The 20,683-nt window shown below is 38.3% G+C and overlaps 1 protein-coding gene across 4 annotated transcripts in view; it reads left to right on the top strand.

Moving 5' to 3' along the window:
* HP1BP3 (heterochromatin protein 1 binding protein 3) overlaps positions 1–20,683 on the top strand; it is a 35,019-nt gene that overhangs the window by 2,342 nt on the left and 11,994 nt on the right. For 2 of the 4 annotated variants that reach the window (XM_060015565.1, XM_060015555.1), the window contains exons 2-8: positions 2,822–3,017; positions 3,453–3,552; positions 6,193–6,346; positions 7,674–7,833; positions 10,221–10,364; positions 12,192–12,272; positions 13,519–13,673. In XM_060015565.1, coding sequence (XP_059871548.1) covers positions 2,922–3,017; positions 3,453–3,552; positions 6,193–6,346; positions 7,674–7,833; positions 10,221–10,364; positions 12,192–12,272; positions 13,519–13,673 — 890 coding nt within the window. In that variant the 5' untranslated portion in view covers positions 2,822–2,921. The remainder of the gene's footprint in view (positions 1–2,821; positions 3,018–3,452; positions 3,553–6,192; positions 6,347–7,673; positions 7,834–10,220; positions 10,365–12,191; positions 12,273–13,518; positions 13,674–20,683) is intronic. The other 2 variants (XM_060015573.1, XM_060015579.1) reach the window with 2 other exon arrangements.

Here is a 20,683-nt window from a genome sequence, read left to right as displayed (position 1 = left end):
CAGCCAGATAAGATTCCTGCAAGGAAACAAGTGTGGCGGCCTAAAAGTCTGATCATTCAGAAATGTAGCAACAAAAGTTAAATTAATGAGTATCTGTGATGTTCAGGTAGTATGAATTAACCATTCATATAGTTTTGTTAGCTTTGTGATGAACAGTGAACTTATGGAATAACTCATTAACCAACCTATTATAAAGAAAATGCTATAGGGCTTCCCTGGTGGCGCAGTGGTTGAGAGTCCGCCTGCCGATGCAGGGGACACGGGTTCGTGCCCCGGTCCGGGAAGATCCCACATGCCGTGGAGCGGCTGGGCCCGTGAGCCATGGCCGCTCAGCCTGCGCGTCCGGAGCCTGTGCTCCGCAACGGGAGAGGCCAAAAGAAAAGAAAGTGCTATAGACGGAAGCCTTAATTTTTATGACCTTTATTAAGGAAATACAGAGCTGAGGCAAACGTTTCTTAATATTTATATTAAATTCTAAATATTTAGTTTTATTTTTTAAGTGTTCTTCACACTTGCTGAATATAGTAATAAGTACTGTCAGGTGTCATTGTTCATTCAACTTTTTTCTCCAATATTTATCCAGCACCCAGCATGTGCTGGGCATCCTTCTAGGTGCTGGGAATACAGTGATGAATTAGTCCTAGCCCTTGTAATGCTTACATTTCACTGGAAGAGACACATAATAAAAAAGTAAATAGACGTATGTTGAATTACACGTGGTGTTAAATGCTGTTACAAATGCCATATAAAGAAACCTGAAAAAGAATAAGAAGGACGGGAGGGCTTTCTGAGGGGGTGACACTGAGCACAAATCTAATTGAAGTGTCTAGGAAAAGAATGTTGCAGTGTAAAAGAAGAGCATGTGCAAAGCACACACTGAGGACCAAAAGATGATCTGTGTGTTTGGAGTCAAGAGAGTAGAGTGATGGGTGGAGTAGTAAGGGGTGAGATTACTGAAATAAGGGGGTGTGGTGATGGGGAGGTTTTAAGCAGGAAAGTGTCAGGCTCTGTTTTTTTTGGTGGATGCAGCCAGGAAGATTGGCAAACCAACATTTCTCAGTTATTCCACCCTGGGCATACTTCTTACCTGACCTAATTTAAACTAACATTCTTGTCCTCAGGTTAATGATGTCTAATGTCTTTATGGACCATGTACTTGTTGCCCTGACTTCAGTCAATTTTGTCATCTTGGCATTGAGAGTAGTTTCCTTTGCACCCCCACTCCTTTTCTAAAACCTGTTTGTTTCAATTTTGAACAATTAGTAAATATAGAGTTGACTGGAAGGGTTTTGACTTTTTTTTTTAGTATTTTACTTACAGGGAAAATATTTTTTAAAGATCCTCTATGAACAGACTGCTGAAGGTTTTGCTGACTTCGCAGTATCATTTTCAACCTAGCTAGTATTATCATGGGTTAAGAAAGATGAATTCATTAGCAGTATCACTTCACCAAGAATAACCTGATCATGAAGTTTTACTTCTGTATGGTATTTACATGTAAAAGTGTCATCAGATTTGCTTTTTTTTTAAATCAAGGAAAATGTATTATTATGTAAGTTCTAGTTGGGTGAGGGAGCAAGTTTATGTATTGAAATTATTCCAAGATAGACTTTTAGCTTTCACAAACCTAAATAATGCCCTTAAACCCAACTTTTCACAAATGAGAAAACTTTTTATTTTTGTGTTTTATAGTTGTTGAAGTGAACTGCTATGTGAGCATTTTAAGTAGTTTTTGTAACAGTTAATAATTTTTAAATATTCGTGGATATTCCTAATTTACTCTTGAATAATAAGTTTTTAGCATATGATCTTGAATTCTTTCAGCTGCCTTTCATTGCAGTTGACGGATAGTTCACAAGTCTGGCATTGCTCTTGGTGTTCCCATAAAATGGTTTTCCCTGTAAATGTGAAAGCGTTCTGTATGTTTGGAGCTTCAAACTATTACCTGACAAATTGAAAGCTCTTAAATTCCTGGACAGGGTTAGAGCTTAAAGTAGAAGCTGAATGACTAGTCTACTCTTTCCCAAGTCTTCATTAATGTTCAGTAGCACAAAGATCTAAACGCCTAACTGATTATTTTCTTAAATTTTGGAAGAGTTTTTATATAAAATGTTACTGAGGCCCAGATGAGGATGGGCGGGGCAGAGGGTATTAATGATCAGGTAAATTTGAGTGATTTACATGCGTTTTATTTTTAAATCTTTAATTTTGTTCTTTTGTGCTGATTTTACTTAACATTAGAAGTATGACAAATAAGGTCTTAGAGGCATATTTATTCTCCTAGGTGATGGTCTGAATTTGCTTTTCTGAGTCTGGAGGCTCTTAGACTGTCATGTTCTTCAGCAGTATTTTTGCCCTTGTATTACTTCTCTGATGGAGATGGAGTTAAGGTTACAGTTAAGTTTCCTGACCCCTTTGAGAACAGTAACAACAATAGCCTCTCTCTTTAGTAAACTGATCTTTGAGTAAACATTGACTAAACTATTTCTAGGTCTCCTTATTCTGTCCTTTCTGAGTTCCTGATACTAGCAGAAGGGATGGGGTTAGGTTCCTTATGAGCTTTCTTGTCCTTGTTGCCTTTGTTCATGTGGAAGGTGCAACAGCTGCTGTGGCTTGTGCATTTGTCTTAGTCGCTGCTTTTACATAGTCTATATTTTGATAGTGATTTTATCTTTCTGAATGATAACTGACTAAGTCATCTGTCGCTTAACTATAAGTTTTATAGTGAATTTTTTTTCCCTTTGGATGTATATTAAATTTAGACGTTTTAGTTTAGTTTTGTTTCTGTTAATCTTCACACCAGGTCTTTTCTGTGCTTTAGGTTGATTCTTCACCACACTGAAACCACTAGGAAAAATCCTTGTGGTTAACAGCAGAGGCTTCAGAGTGTAACCTGTACTCGGGCCTAGAAATTATTTTAAATGGCGACTGATACGTCTCAAGGTGAACTCGTCCATCCTAAGGCACTCCCACTTATAGTAGGAGCTCAGCTGATCCACGCGGACAAGTTAGGTGAGGTAGGGGCTGACACAGTCTTGAAGCTTCACTCTTGGATCAGTCCCTGACTTCAGGCCCTGCTGGGTCCTTCTTGGTACCTGTTCCTTCCTCTACTTGGGGGAGTCTGGGTTGTGAATCTGAACAAATCAAGTAGATACAAAGTTCTTTTCATCTTCCCTTTCCCCTCAAACTCCTGAGAAAACCTAAATTTATTCCAAATCAAGTATAATTACTTATTTCCATTTGAAATTCTAGCTAAAATAAAATACATTGAAAAGTACTTCTTAAGAATCATATTTCATTTCAAAAAACCTTGTTAAAAGTAATTTGCATCAGATCCTGGAGTCGACTTGAAGAATTCTCCTACGTCTTCTGACACCCAGTTAGGCCCCTTGAAAAAGAGAGAAAAGAGAAATTTTGTTTGCATGTGTGATTATGGCCGTTTCTTTTCTTAGAAGGTAGAAGATAACACCATGCCGATTCGTCGAGCTGTGAATTCTACCCGGGAAACTCCTCCCAAGAGCAAGCTCGCTGAAGGGGAGGAAGAAAAGCCAGGTAAAGTAAAGCGGTGGACAGCTTCAAAAGGCAAAAGTTTCTGCTCCAGTTTGGAGTGTCCCATAAATTCCCTTGAACTTACTTGTTCTTTTTTTATGCTTCAGTGTTTGGGGGGAGCATTTAGAGAGAGAGGTGGTACCTGTTGGTATGTCATTTCTAGACCATGTGGGCAAAGAAAGAATTTCATCTTGTCTCTAAAGATTTTTAGAAGGTGAAAATTTCATGTTCTTGGAATTAAAAAACAGAAAGATGGTTGGAGAGAACAGGAATGGTCGAAGAGTAGCTTCTGGGCATACAGTGTCATCGGGATGAAGACCCTGGAAGAATGGAAGACTTGGGCCTTCAAGATGGACAGCGGAAGGCTCAACCAGAAATCATCAAGAGGCCTCAAGGGAGCAAATGGGCGATCAAAGCATTGGTTTGTAACTTTGGTGTTGGTGGAGAGAAGATTGGCCAGGCAGATGTGGGAACATAATAAATCAAGAGAAAGGTAGAACCGTCAATCTGGAGCATTCGTGTTCCTTCATGGCACCTCTAACCACTTCTGCAAGTGGAACTGCTTTTCTTGTTCTTGTGACCTTTTTCTTTTTCTTTTCTTTTCATTGCCAGGGATGAGCACATGGTGCTGTCCCTGTCGTGGCTGTTAGAACCAAATATTTGCTGACCAGCATATATTACCAATAAAATAATACATGCACCCTTGATGCCTTTATCCTTAGTGCACTAGGGATCTGCTCTTCTCCAGCTGAGCATGGATTTTGTCTCAGAATCCTCAGACGAATACTACAAGCATTTGGGGTACTCTGGCCTAAGGCAGTGAGGAGACATGGGAATCAGCATATTAAAAAAAATAATAGTTGCTGGTGAGTTGAGGGTAGGTTATTTTTTCCAGGACTGAGATAAGCCACTTGATGGCCCATCTTGAGCCGCATTTAACAGCCAGCTGAAGTCACTAAGTCACTAATAACATGAGTTTTCAGAATACACCAGAGTGTTCAGGTGTAAGGTATTAGAAAAGTCAACCGAGAATTTATAAAGGACCAGTAAGACACTTCACAAGTTGTGTTTGCTTATCTTATCTCTGTCCCATTATAGTATTTTGTACATGAAAATAATTGGACTTCACTCATGTTGTAAATTTTATAAATCCAAAAAGGCATACACAATAGTTTTGTGAGTTGGAAACATTGTCTCATATGTAACAGTGTCTCATTATCTGTTGAGCAATTGAACCTTTATTAAACCGTAAGCTTTAAGAGAAAATAATGTGGAATTTAATTTGTAGCCCTGCTGTTATGGTAAAACTCAGTAAACGGTCTTGGCTTTTCAATTTGTTTAGAATAAAGCAATGTAAAAATAAGTAAACATGACTAACTAAAAGTAAGTTCTTACAGTTAGGTCGGCCAGTTAGGTCAGATCGTTGGGGCAAAGGGCTGTAAAAGATACATCGTGATAAAAAAAAAATACATCTTGCAGTTATCTGTATCACCAGATACCATTGTTATACTGAAGTTCTAGCCTTAATATTTGCGTAACAGCTCTAGAAGCAGTAGAAGAGGCCAGAGGAGGATGGGAATCAGTACAAGTGCTAGCCTACAGGTTTCCCCTAAAGCATTTTGTATTATGTTCATAATAACTCTGTGAAGTCAGGGTACTGAGATATGGAGATGTCAAAGAACTTGCCCTAAGATATCAAGCTAGAATGTTAGAAAGTCTGAACTTGAATCCAGATATATCTGACTCTAGAGCCTTGATTTTTGCTGAGCATATATGGGAGGATTTTTCACTTACATGCAAGTCTGGTTGAAGAGCGTGATCCAGGATGATTTACAAATTATAGTTGACTATCCTGAAACTTACGGCTTAGAATTTTAATTTGTAGAATTCCTTTAGCATTGTATGTATGTGGTTTGGCTATGAGAAGGAAGTGGCATTTTTAAAAATCTCTTATTTATATGAAGGCCCCAAAGAAGTCTTCATTATGCCAGTAATGAGTTCACATAATTTAAATGACTAAACTCTTCAAGCATATCCTTTTTTTTTTTTTTTGCCTAGTTTTGGCCACTGATGCCCTTTTCTTTTAAGTCTCTGCTTAACCATTTCCTGGGGTTCTGTGGTCTGTAGTGGCTGCTCAAGGAGACCTACTGAGAAAAGACACAGACCAGCAACTGCAGACCTCAGTGTTCCCCCTCTCATATTTCTACACTTGCCAGAATCATTTCACTTGGAAAATAAATATTAATTTTCTATTATTTATTCCCTTACTAATATTAGCCTGTTAAATTATGAAATGGCTAATTTCTTAATTATGAGTCTCATCATTAATGTTATAGAGTAAAACACTCAAGAGTTTTGATTTGGGGTAAAATGAGTTTCCCTTTCTGTGCAATTTGCTGATCCTTCTCTTTTTCTCACCTAATGGTCTGGATCAGCAACCCCTTATATAGACAATTTGAGTGACATAAATCGGGGAAAAAAGTGTACTCATAAATCATTTGTTCATTTTAGGATACAACTATTAATTGCAACATTTGGCTTATCTGTTTAAAGAGATAAACTTTTACCCTTTTATTGACTTAGGCTCTAATGTATTTACTTGATGCAATTCTACGCACCTGATTTCTTTTTTTTTTTTTTTAGAACCAGATGTAAGTTCAGAGGAATCTGTCTCCACTGTAGAAGAACAAGAGAATGAAACTCCACCTGCTACATCTAGTGAGACAGAGCAGCCAAAGGGGCAACCTGAGAATGAAGAGAAAGAAGAAAACAAGCCTTCTGAGGAAACCAAAAAGGAGTAAGGACTTATGCCTTCTTGCTATTTGTATGTGAAGACTATGTAAAAGGACTGTAGGTCAAATTTTTTTAAAGTGATACAACTTAATTTATGCTAGATACATGCTATTTGGAGTTACTGTTTTTGGAATTATCTTTTGGAATAGGCTTACGATGTAGTCGTATGGCCTATTAGAATTTGTAGTAGTTATCAGAACAGTGGTTTGACGGATGCACAATTCATTCTTTTCGGCTTTGGCATGTGTTTTTGTGCTTAGAATTCATTGTGGGAGTGTCTCCTATTGTAAACATTGACATAATTTCAATAAGAAATGGAACGTGACTAAAAATCTGACCTGAGAGATTCTTCTTCACTTTATTCCTCCCTCTTTGCAAGAATGAGTTGTTTTTACATGCTTATGTTAGAAAGCATTAAACTATACCAAGACATTGCTAGAGTGACCTAAAACTCTGTATATATTTGATGAAGTATTCAATTGGAGGGTGACTTTGAGAATCTGAAGGCAAAATTTGCTATTGATAATCTGTACAATGTGATGGTGATTCTTTTTTAATTTACATTTTTTTTTGCAGGACAGCTGGTAGCATTCATTCTATTCTTTTCATAGTTGGTGAAAACAGGAATTACTTTTTAAATAAAAGAATGACTTAGAAATAACTATACTTTCCAGGTATAATCCTCAGGGAATCCTTCATCCCAGTTTCATAGGTATATGTAAGGTCTGTGGAATTTTTAGCAGCTACCCTTTCTTTTAGGTACATGGAGTGTTACTGCTACTTAGAATAAAATGTGTATAATGCTTTATGGTTCACAAAACTTTTTATGAATGTAATCTCATCATTTCTTGCAGCACCTTGTGAAGTTTTTGGTATTACGTTACTGTTTTACAGCTGAGGAGGTTGAGACTCAGGTCACTGGCTAAGATCATATAGCTAGTAAATGTTGGAGCTGAGACTCAAACCCAAGTTTTCTGACTTCAGAGCTTGAGTTCTTCGCACTGTACTGAATCGCATCTGTTGCAGTTGTTACTAGAACTCATTTTAAAATTCTCATTTCTTTTATGTACTGGCCCTTCATACTAGTGCTGATTTATATGACTCCTCTCTCCTGTGTGCAGCTGGGAGAGCACACCTTTTTGGTTCATTTGTAGAACCCAATTTTTTTTAAATGTTTTATTTTGTAAAATGTTGCTTATTTTACGTATCACCTCAGTGTGGAAATGAATTAAAACATTGATTTTTATCCCTCTCTGGTCTTTTCTTCTTTCTGACTTTATACTTCTTTCTGAAGAGTTTATCTTGCATAATAACAATTCTTTGTTTTAAAGTGAGAAAGATCAGTCTAAAGAAAAGGAGAAGAAAGTGAAAAAAACAATACCTTCCTGGGCTACCCTTTCTGCCAGCCAGCTAGCCAGGGCCCAGAAACAAACACCGATGGCTTCCTCCCCACGTCCCAAGATGGATGCAATCCTAACTGAGGCCATTAAGGCAAGTTTTTATTTCAAGCAGTTCATCTTAGATTTATTCTGTTTGTCTCTTGCGTATTTGAAAATGGCATACTCCTGTGCAGGCATCAGAAATCTTGCTCTGCTTCCTAAAAGAGATTTAAATAGAAGAAAGCCATTGCTGAGTTCATGTTTTTATAATATTATCACATTTGCTGAGCACTGTTAATTTTTTTAAAAACTCAGATTTACTATAGCAAGTATTTTTAACTTATCTTTAGATGTTTTTTTAAAAACTCAGTTTATTTTCAGTATAGTTTTTATTTGAAGGCTGAACATGTTAATTCATTCAACAAACAGTTAAGGACTAGCTTCTCTGTAGCAGGCAGTCCTACTAGTGATATAGCATAGAATAAGACAAACAGAGTCCTTGCCCTTATGAAATTGAATTGTGACTCAGGGTAACTGAATAGCAATGAGAAAATTTTTATTTCAAAAAAGTATACTATCTTTAGGTTCATTTTCAAAGCTTATGTCTAATATTAGTAGTTGGTTATCTTTCACACCAGAACTCTTTTAGAAACGTCACTACTTTGCTTCATCACCTAGTCATTCCAGAATACTTGCAAAATCTATCCTCCTTCCATAGCTTTATAACTTTGCTATAATTCATTGACTTTCATTAGCTTGTGTGATCATCAGATACTGTTTTCCTGTTTTAAGGGTATCTTCTAATCTGACCTTGCCTTTTTGTGTGTAAATTTTTCTGGTTCATTTTGCCATGTTTATTTCATATGATCAGATGACAAGAGGAGTTAAAGTAGAAGCCATAGACACTCTGATTTCAGGGACCTTGTTGCTAGGATCTGAGTCAGAATTGGGGAGAGAAGGCTACAGATCAGTTTAACCAGCGGTGGTTTACATAGGAAAGAGGAGCTTGGTGGTCATACTTAGAATTTGAGAAGACGCCACTAACAAACTGGAAAAAAGGTTTGCCTTCAGACCTCTCCCTACACTCCTTCAAGACAACTCTCAACTCATTAAGAAAACTTTCTTGGTTTATATAGCTTGATTATAGTGAGATCTCTTTTCTTTGTGTAGCCTTTCTTCAAGGATTTCACTTTGTGACCTCTCAGTCTAGGTTTGGGTTACAGCAGGGTTACAGTGAGGGTGGAGAAGGGACTAAAATTCTAAGATAATAAAACAAAAAATTTAAACAGTATAATTAGGCCTGAAAAATAGTTTGAATATGATTATGCATATTTGTACAAATGAAATACATACATATATGTATATATATCTCTCGTGTATTCCATGCAGTGTAAACAAATCATGATTTCAGACCATTGACACCATTTTCTGAATTGAACAGGAATCTTGATACCTATTTTCATCTTATTCAGTTTGGTGGAGCAGGGATTGTTTTAGCATTAGAATGTGCTTTTCTGCTTGATTTTCTTTACTCTGTGTTTTCTTATAAGATCAGGAGAAAACTTCAGTAGGTTGTAATAGGTCAGAGACATTTACTTGAAGGTGATTCATTTTAACACAATCCATATTAAATTGTGTTGTACAGTCTTTTCTGGTTCATCTGTCTGTGACTTATTTTTCTTTATCGTCAGTGTATAAAATAACATTCAACCAAGTCTTTATGCAACGACAGTGAGTAAATCCTATGGTCATTTTATAGACAATGGCTACACAAAACTGGTGGACTAGCTCATTAGATAATAGATGCTGCTTGTGTGCTTCAAAATGTAAAGCTTTTGAAACAGAATTGCTGCCTTTGTAACGCAATGACCTACTTCAGTTTTCCACGGGCATTAGTCAAATGGAGTATAGATAAATAGGATGGAAAAGGAAGAGGGCACTTTAAATTGCAATCGAATGCTCTCATTGTCCAAAACGCCTGTTAAGGCTTTGCATCTGTAAACCCAGTTTTGTGCCATTTATTCAGATTATCTTTGCTTATGGTATCTGCTGGCATTCACACAAAGCCTGCAGAGGAATACTGGTTCTGGTGTGCTGAAGTTCATTCCATAAAATGGGCCAGATCTGTGAACCTACAAGGGGTAGAAGTGCCCTGTTTTCCTCACTTTAATGCTAAAGATCTATCTTCTAAATACAGAATAGAATTAGAATGGAAAGAGCTTCTTCATGAACACACAGAATGTTATTCACATGTTGTATCTTCTCTTTGGCTGTTTTGAACAATTTAAAATTGTTGCAGAAATATTGTTAATTCTGTATTTCTCCACAGCCATGATGAACTGAAGTTACCTGCAATACTGTTCACTCTTTCCTGCCATTTTTATCATCCATTATCAAGTTCACTTCCAAAATAATTTATTTTGAAAACATAGGTGTCAGAAAACATGAAAAACAGCTAGTTTAAATTAATATGTATGGTTTGATAAATCTGTTTCCTAGGCATGCTTCCAGAAGAGTGGTGCATCCGTGGTTGCTATTCGAAAATATATCATCCATAAGTACCCTTCTCTGGAGCTGGAGAGAAGGGGCTACCTCCTTAAACAAGCACTGAAAAGAGAATTAAATAGAGGTGTTATCAAACAGGTATTAAATGGTTGTTTGTAATAAGATCATTTCAACATGTATTAGCTGTAAATCCATATTTAGTAACATTTAGGCTTTTTGTGCTTTGTGAATTTGTTAGTTAAAATAAGTTAACATGATGATGAAAAGCTTAAAGATAACTATTCTAGAGAACAGAAGCAGTATGGTAATGTAACTTTTTTCTAGCGGCCTGTACTTTTAATTGAACTTTTGGGGGGCTGCTTGTGCTTGAGATTATGTGGTGCTGCAGATTAGAAGTGGGGTTGAGGAGTCCAGTTACTGCAGCAGCAGAAAAGGTAATTGTTCTTGTCTTAGGGTTGTTAGTTTTAAGGCCTAGCTTCTGTGGCTAGACTGGTTATCATTATAAATTAGATTTGCACATAGGTTCACCTTAACTTATTAGTATCTGAAACTATTAAGGCTTTGGGGAGCATCAGGTAAACCTGAATAAACTGAGAATAATACTAAAAGCAATATTGATTTCAGGCATAAATCCATGTTACTTTGCATAGTACATCAAAACTTTACTTAGAGCTATGAGGATATTTTGTACAACACAGCGAATATAGCCAGTATTTTATAATAATTTTAAATGGAGTATAATGTATAAAATTTTTGAATCACTATATTGTAACCTGAAACTAATATAATATTGTAAATCAACTATACCTCAACTTAAAAAGAAAATTGTTTAGCTAGAATGAACTTTCTTGTCAATCTTCAGAGGTCCAGAGGGAGGAAGTAACTACCAAGGTCCCATGGTAATAGCAGAGATGGTTCTGAAGATCTAGTTCACTGCATTCCCTGAGTCCTATTGCCTTTTTTCTATATCTTTCTGCATGGTTTGATTAATAACAGAATTCTGTGCCACTCAGGCATTTAAATTCCTCTTAGGAACTTTCAACAAGTACTTAACTCCACAAATATATTATTGAGTGTGTCCTGTGTGCCAGGTGCTTGGGGGTCCATCTGTGAGTAAAACAGTCCTGTGATGGAGCTTACATTCTTCCTTTCTCAAAATGTTGTAAAACTGGTATTTAAATGGCCTTTAAAATAATCATTGCTTAAAATACATTATCTAACCATTATAATTAGTATCATAGTATATGTCAGCACAGTTTATTAGCTGGCTTCATGTTTTTCTTTTTGAAAATATAGTTTGTGACCTATTTTGCCTCATAGGCTGACCCTCAGTTTGATGCGTCAACAAGTTTATAGGCTGAAAGCATTTCCGTTTGATTGCTGTATTCACAGCAGGGTAGGTGAAGCTAAGGTGTGGAGGACTCAGGTTAATGTGAAGTTCTATGACAGCACTTCGTAAGCTGTGGAAGTACCTTCTAAGACTTCCACATACCGTCATGTGCAATGTCTAAAATTGCTAGATAACCTTTCCCATATGCAGTAATAATCTGTAACGGGCAAACTGTAGGAAGCATTGTGGCCTGAGATTAACTAGGCCTGAACTTTTGCCAAGGAGCTGTCTTCCTTTCAAGATAGAGGTTTTCTCACTTATTTTTTTTCTTGAAAGCTTAGAGTAGACTGTTTAACCTGGTATCACCATTTTTGTAGATGAGGAAACAAAAGCTCAGAGGGTTTATGAGGTTGTCCAGTATTGAATAGCTAAATGGTACCATAAATAGGATTTGATCCCAAGTCTTTTGACTCATCCATTCTTTTTTCTCTGAAGAGTTCAGCAGCGCTTTACATTAGTTCTTGCATCACCATGCCCTGTAATTCGCTTAGTCTAGTATAAAGTTATCAATATGAGTACCAGAATAATTTAAAACAAAAATACCTGTTATTGCAACTAAAGTTAATTTACTTTAGGTAAAAGGAAAAGGTGCTTCCGGGAGTTTTATTGTGGTCCAGAAATCAAGAAAAACACCTCAGAAGTCCAGAAACAGAAAGGTAAGAAGTCTGTACCAGTTTGATTGAGCACTGTAATACTATTACTACTGCTAACAATACAGTGTTTACTGAGTATTCACTGTGTGCACTGTGCAGGATGCAGCCTTTCTCTGAACGCCTGGAGAGGTTATAATTCATTTGCTCATTATGATTCAGCCAGAGAGTAGATGGGACAGTGTGCGACTCCAGGCACCCCAGCCCCGGAGCCCGTGGGCCTAACTGCCCTCTGTTGAACTATGGGCAGCTGTATGAGTTATACTGCTTTTTTGTGAAATACCTTTTAAACTAGAAGAGGCATACAAGTATATGTTTACCCAATATTAGACCCTAAAACTATATCTTAAGCCAGTTTTTCTTTTTTGTAGACACTAACACTCCCCCTCCTCCAGACACATAATTTCATTTATGGAAAGTATACGATAATAAAGTGAAATACATAATATTTCCTCTGTGTCAGTAATTGAAATCATGACTGTTCCTCTACATCTCCAGTGTTACAGCACTGGAGATTTTTGTACTTTCCTTATAACGTTTTCAAACTTTGAAAATGAATTTTTTTGTACAGTGCTGTCTGATGCTGCATGATCCTTTTTATTCTTTGTTATTGAAGAATGAATTAAGATTTTTAATACCTTTTAATTTTTATATATATTTTTAACTCTCCCAGTTCAATTTTTTTTTTTTTTTTAAATCTCTGGCCGCGTTGGGTCTTCATTGCTGCGCATGGGCTTTCCTAGTTGCGGCGAGCGGGGGCTCCTCTTCATTGCGATGCACGGGCTTCTCATTGCGGTGGCTTCTCTTTGTTGCGGAGCACAGGCTCTAGGTGTGCTGGCTTCAGTAGTTGTGGCACGCGGGCTCAGTAGTTGTGGCACGCGGGCTCAGTAGTTGTGGCTCGTGGGCTCTAGAGCGCAGGCTCAGTAGTTGTGGTGCACGGGCTTAGTTGCTCCGCAACATGGGGGATCTTCCCGGATCGGGATCGAACCCGTGTCCCCTGCATTGGCAGGCTGATTCTTAACCACTGCGCCACCAGGGAAGTCCCTGAAACTTTTATCTCAAAGAAATTGCCACTCAAGTGACATTACACCACTGTGATATGAATTATTTGAATGTGCTAAAAAGGAATAGTTTTCTTTTGCTTATTTGATTTGGCAGTCAGCTTGGGAAAGCCCTTGAGTTGAATATAGAAGCATTAGAAAAGAAAACTCTATATCCTGTAATGATGATAATTTTTGATATTACATTTCAGAACAGGAGCTCTGCAGTGGATCCAGAACCACAAGTAAAATTGGAGGATATCCTCCCACTGGCCTTTACTCGCCTTTGTGAACCTAAAGAAGCTTCCTACAGTCTCATCAGGAAATACGTGTCTCAGTATTACCCTAAACTTAGAGTGGACATCAGGTATGAGCCAGAGGCCTGGACTTTAAAACACAGATGTCTGTATTACTTCCTTAGCCCCTTTTTCATGAGAAAGGAGAAAGATTAAATATTCAGTAAGGATTACTTCCAGTTGAGCTAGGAATAAAACCTTTTTTTGTGGGTTTTATTTTTTGTCCCATTATATTTTCCTTTTCATATCTCCATATGTAGTTTCTTTTTGAAACTCAAACCGCATGTTGACTTTCACAAGACTCGGATAGAGTAACTTTTCATGATGTCAGCTACTAGAATATTCAGAATTAAACGATGTCCTCTCAGCTGCTGATTATTTTTTTAATTTTTTTATTGTGATAAAATACACATAAATGTAAAATTTACTTTCTTAACCATTTGTAGTGGTAACAGTGTTTAGTTGTGTGAAATACTTCCATAGTGTGCTACCATCGCCACCACCCATCTCCAGAACTCTTTTCATCTTATAAAACTGTAACTCTGTACCCATTAAACAAGAATTCCCTGTTCCCCCTTATCCCCCAGTCCCTAGCAGCCACCATTCTACTTGGTCTCTACAATGTTTGACTGCTCTAGGTACATACCTCATATAAGTAGAATCATACAGTATATTTTGTGACTGGCTTATTTCACTTAGCATAATGTCCTTAAGGTTCATCCACGTTGTTGTGCGTGTTAGAGAATTTCCGTTCTTTTTAAGGCTGAATAATATTCTGTTGTATGTATATACTACGTTTGTCTGTCCTTTTGTTTGTCCTTTCATCTGTCATTGGACACTTGGGTTGCTTTCATGTTTTAGCTATTGTGAAATAATGCTGCTGTGAACATTTGTGTACTAATATCTCTTTGAGACCTTGTTTTCAAATACCCAGAAGTAGAATTTCTGGATGATATGATAATTCTATTTTTAACTATGTAAAGAACCACCACACCGTTTTCCACAGTGGCTGTACCATTTTACATGCCCACCATCAGTGCACAGGGGTTCTGATTTCTCCATATCTTCACCAACACTTATTTCTGGTGTTTTTTTGTTTGTTTTTTGATAGTAGCCGTCCTAATAGGGGATGAGGTGGTTGGTAGCTCATTTTTTATTTAGATGTATAACTGAAAACATAGGAGACTTCAGGCTTCTGTAGCACTTCTGCATAGAAATAGCATAATATTTTCATCATTTAAACATTTAATGTAAAATTCTGAGATAATTTTGATAGTAATTCATTTGTAAAATAATTACCACTTAAAAGCATCTAGACTGATTGTCACATGTGCTTGTGGATTCATGCAGACACATTGTTCAGATTTGTAATTCACAGTTTGTGTTTTGAATGTGTTTGTGTAACATCTTTGTTATATTGACTTCTGGGAAATTGTGTTTAATCCAGAGTCCTTTCTACAGACAGTTTCTGTATTGGATGCACATTGTCCTGATATAGTTTAGTACTGGTATTTACTTTGGATCACTGAGGCATACAGTTAGAATTGCAGGGGTTTCAGCCCAGAAGCCACATTCTCAGAAGAGCACTTAGTGGTCTTCAGAGTGGCCAGTTAGTGAAAGTGCCAAAGAAAGGGGAATCATGGAAGCAGAAAATTTGAAATTAATATCCGGATTTTTTCATGCTTCTTATACCCTGATTATGAGCCACAGATATAACTTTGGGTCCAGTACACATTGTTTGGTATTTAAAGATGGAAATACATTTCACTCTTACCTCTTTTTACTCTGTTTTTGGTGACTAGAGACTGTATCCTCCCCCAGCTTTTTTCTTTCCTTACGGTTTTACTTTACTTACATGAGACATGCTGGTGATTGCACTGTAACTTTGCTCCATGTCTTTGGGAACATGTCCTGTTGTCATTTTATGTTGAAACAAAATTTGCCCGACAATTGGTGGGTTGTCAGCCCATAGATGATGATGAACTTGAAGACCTTTTCTTATTACCTTATTAAATAGTAACTTCTTTCTTTGAAGCTCTTTTTTCCTTTACTTTGATTTTCTCTACCACTGACTGTAGTGGAATCCTGCCATACATATATTTAACGTGAAAGTTTAGCCGTACTTAACGCTTGACCGAACAAAAGAACAAGAAAAGTACAGTTTTAAAGTATGAGTTGTCTATCTATACTTGCTGCCTATAATTTTTCTCCTCCTACTTTGTCTTAAACCCACTTTTGTCACACATTACCCCCACCATTTTACCTGAAATACTTCTTGCTGTCAGTGTCACTGAGGGCCTCCACATTGCAAATTACAGTAGTCAGTTCATAGTCCTTGACTTACTTGCTGGTCTTTCTACAGCATTTGACACAGTTGATGGCTCCCACCTGCTTGAAACACTTTCTTCACTTGCCTTTCAGAACACCACACACACCTTTCTGATCTACCTCCAGCTTCACTACCCACCCATTCTTTCTCAGCCTCCTAAGGATTCCTGATTTCCCATCTCCTGCCTCCTTAACGTACAAGTGCCCCATGGCTAGACCTTAGGCCTCTTGTATTTTCTGTCCACATTCACTTTGAATGAATGGTACTTCTTTGCGTTCTCAAAGCTTTAGATAGCACCTACACAGTACTAATATACAGGTATATAAATCTGGCCCATACCTCCCTCCTAACCCCACATTTATATATACAGACACCTGTGTGACATCACCGCTGTGCGGCTAATTTCACATGTCCAAAACTAAACTCTTGATCCCCACCCCACCCTCGCCCGTCCCTCCTGCACCATCTCTCCCGCCCCACCAGAAAGGCCCTGCACTTCCCATACCTCCCTCATCTCAGTTAGTGGCAATAACATCTTTTCAGTTGCTGAAGCCAAAAACCTTGGGTTTGTCTTGGTCTCTTTATCTCACACCTAAATGTAATCTATAAAAAATTACTTTGTCTTTAAAATATATTCGTAAACAGACCTCTTTTCATTACCTTCGCTATTTTCACTCTTTTCGAAGCCACCATCATCTCTCACATGCATTAGAGCAATAATCTCCTGCTTCTCCCATGCTCCCTCCCTTTCAGTCTGTTCTTAACATAGCAGTGAGAGTGAGACTTTTCAAATGTAAGTTAGGGGCTTCCCTGGTGGCGCAGTGGTTGAGAGTCTGCCTACCGATGCAGGGGACACGGGTTCGTGCCCCGGTCCGGGAGGGTCCCACATGCCGCGGAGTGGCTGGGCCCGTGAGCCATGGCCACTGAGCCTGCGCGTCCGGAGCCTGTGCTCCGCAACGGGAGAGGCCACAACAGTGAGAGGCCCGCACACCCCACACACACACACACACAGAAAGAATAATAATAATAATAAAATGTACGTTAGACCATACCACCTTGCTGCTCAGACCTCCCAGTGGCTTCCCAACCACCTCACAGTTAAAAAGTTTAAAGCTAGAGTCTTTAAAATGGCCTACAAGACACTATGCTTCCATTGCATCTCCAACCTAATCTACTACTACTCTTCTCTCCCTTACTGGCCTGAGAGACTTCACACTTGCTGTTCCCTTTGCCTGGGTGGTTTTCCCCCATAACCCACCTTACTCACTCTTTCATTTCCTTTAAGTTTTTACTCTCGTATCATCACCACACGCCTGCCTTGATTACCGTACCATTTTTTAACATTTTATTTTGGAAATTTTCAGACATACACATAAATGTAGAGAGAACATAACCATCATACTAACCTAATTCCTAACTAAACTAATAATTCCTTAACATTATCCAGTACCCAGGCCATGTTCAGATGTCCTCAGTTGTCTCCAAAATGACTTTTTACAGTTGGTTTTTTCAAGTCAATATCCAAACATGGTCCACTCATTGCATTTGGTTGATAGGACCATTTAACTTACATTTGCAACCTTTCCCTCCTCTCCCAGCGTGCAGAATTCTATTTCTCTGCCTTATTTTTCTCCATAGCACTCATCATATTCTAACATAATGTGTATTTTATTTGCCTTTTTTAAAATTACCTGTTTATCCCATTAAAATGGCAGTTGTGTTTTTTTGTTTTTTTTGTTTTTTTGCGGTACGCGGGCCTCTCCCGTTGCGGAGCATAGGCTCCGGTCACGCAGGCTCAGCAGCCATGGCTCACGGGCCCAGCTGCTCTGCAGCATGTAGGATCTTCCTGGACCGGGGCACGAACCCGTGTCCCTTGCATCGTCAGGCGGACTCTCAACCACTGCACCACCAGGGAAGCCCAAAATGGCAGATTTTTATATTGTTCACTTCTGTTTTTCCCAAGCCTAGCACACAGTACATGCTCAGTAAATATTAGTTGAATGAGTGAACTAATATGGGCACTTCACCTGGCCATTTCACTCAAGGAACTTTTGCCCTGGAGCATATGAGATGAGACATGAATTTCTCCTACCGTACACTGGAGGCTGTAGAGCATTGTGGTAAAGAGCACAGACCTTGGAACCCGACCCTTATGTTTAAATCCTGAGTCTGTCATTTCTGGCTTTATATCTCTGAATGAGTTATCTCTTTGTGTCTTGGTTTCCTCATTGATAAACAGTGTATAAGTCATAGAGTTGTTAGGAACCTTAGTATGTGTTAAGCACTTAGAACAGTGCCTGAGACTTCCCTGGTGGTCCAGTAGTGAAGACTGCGCTCCCAGTGCAGGGGGCCGGAACTCGATCCCTGGTCTGGGAACTAGATCCCGAATGCTGCTGCAGCTAAGAGTCCACATGCCACAACTTAAAAAAAAAAAGATCCTGCATGCCACAACAAAAATCCCATGTGCCACAACTAAGACCCGGCACGGCCAAATAAATAAATAACAGTGCCTGGCGCGTAATAATAACTCATCTAACGTTAGTATTATTAGTGAGTCTCAATTCCAACGTGGTTCTCATGGTATGAGCATCACACCATACTAAATATGATTCTAATGTTTAAAGACAGTGTTTTTATATAACATGCAAGTCACCTCCTTTATTAACAATGTTTTTTGCAACCCTAGAGAAAAATGGGGTATGTTGGCTTTACGTAGGCTTTGGGTTGGCCTCTAAGAAGGTGCTCTCAAAGGTAATGCTGTCATATGACAGTAGAAATCAAATTTTAATGTCTGATCCTTGTGTATGGTGTAACTTCATCGTATTCTCTTGATTTTTCTCTTTCTGTGCATACCAAAATATGAGCATAGCCCAAGATGCAATTTTACCCCCATACTTTTCTCTAAACATAGTAATTTCTCTGGAGATCCCTTAATTTCTTAACAGTTTAAACTCTAAGTAATTTCAAGAGTCTTTTGATCTTCTTAATTCTGTCCATGCGTTTCTAACAGATTGATGTAACTCTTAGATTCCTGCCACTCCCTCCCTTACCTTCCATTCGCTTTGTGCATTGCTTTCGTTTTTCTCTCTCTGTGCAGACTTTCTCCACAGTTGAAAAACATAGCCACCAACAATCACTCACTATTCCCTGCTTTCTAATTAAACTGGCCTATTCATCTTATTTTTAAAAAGAAAAACTTGTTACAATAAATAGAAAAATTTGTTATAAATGTGTTATAATAAACAAATTGTATAAAATAAATTTATATAGGGCTTTTAAAAACATTTTATTTTGCATTGTTTTCTGTAATTCTCAAAATAGACTTTAAAAATAGGTATTCCTCAATTTTGCTGATAAAAATCTTACCCTGGGTTACTTGGCTATTCACTGGTGAAAGCAGAACTTTATTTCATTTTTCCATTATAACCTCTTGCTTTTTCCACTGTCCAGGGCTGTCTTATATTGGAAAGTGCAGGCCTACCTAGCATAGTAAGTAAAAATGCAAAATCTGGAATCAGACTGCTCAAGTTTATAACCTGGTTCTTCCACGGCCTGGCTATGTGACCTGGCAGAAATGACTTAATTTTTCTGTCACTTAACTTTTCCCATTCAGTAAAGTATGGGCAATAGTAGTACCTGTTTCTTGGGGTTGTTGTATTCTCTTGCTTATTCCATACGTGTAAAACATTTACAGCAGCACCTAGTTAGCACCGTCATAGGTACAGAATGGTGTGATACAGACTAGAAGTTTTCAGAAAAAGGAATTGTGCTTGGGAGTTAGCAGTGAGTTAAAAAGATGGGGATTCATTGGGCCCCATCCAATCAAGGTGAGGATCCAGTCGGGTCCCATCCCATTGAGATGGGTCTAGAGAATGTATAGAATTTAGATGTGATGATAGAGTGGAGAAGGCATCTTAAAGGAGCTTCATGAAAAAGTTTCAGAGGCAGGAGTTGGCATTCTTTTTGCGGAACAGAAAGAAGCCTGCCTGGATCTAGACTAACAAGGGCTGGCACCAGGCCATGGAAAGCTTTAAAGCTGGGTGGAAGCATTAAGACCTGACACCTGATCAACTGAGTCACACATTAAAGGAGGCCTTTATAGGCTTATTGACCTAATAGTGGTGTGCACTATGAAAACAGCAGCACGGTGCCCAGAAGGGAGACCATGGTGGCTTGTACTAAGGTTATAACATTAATGAGAGAGAAAGGGCCAACCTGAGAAGCTTTGAAGCACTTGGTAAGTGTGGTTTTACCTGAAGGTAGGAGTGAGTGATAGAACTGTGAGATTTCCAAAGGCCCAGGATAAGGTGTATGCTAAGGTAATGACCGGTAGTGCCGAGGAAACAGAAATGTTACGGGAACCGATTTAACTGATAACTCATTCCGGAAGCATTTGAACCTTCGTTAAGAAGACTCTTCTCGGAATTCCCTGGCGGTCCAGTGGTTAAGACTCCAAGCTTTCACTGCCAAGGGCCTGGGTTCCATCCCTGGTCGAGGAACTAGGATCCCGCAAGCATGGCGGCATGGCCAAAAAAAAAAAAGAAGATTCTTCTCTGATTAGTTGTTTAATTTGATACAAGAGACTAGGGTTTCAGTGTTTAACTTAAGCTGTATGATCCTCCATTGGAATCTAACTTACAGAGCAACTAATAGTAAAATTGTTTGACAGTTAAATCATTCCTTCAATTGTGTTCCCAAAGCTCTATGCACATACTTCAACCCTGAACCTTATTATTCTCTACCATAATTATT

The sequence above is a fragment of the Delphinus delphis genome, chromosome 1 (genome assembly GCF_949987515.2).
Source record: "Delphinus delphis chromosome 1, mDelDel1.2, whole genome shotgun sequence".
Classification (NCBI taxonomy): Eukaryota; Metazoa; Chordata; class Mammalia; order Artiodactyla; family Delphinidae; genus Delphinus; species Delphinus delphis.
This window is presented reverse-complemented; position numbering and strand designations above follow the sequence as displayed.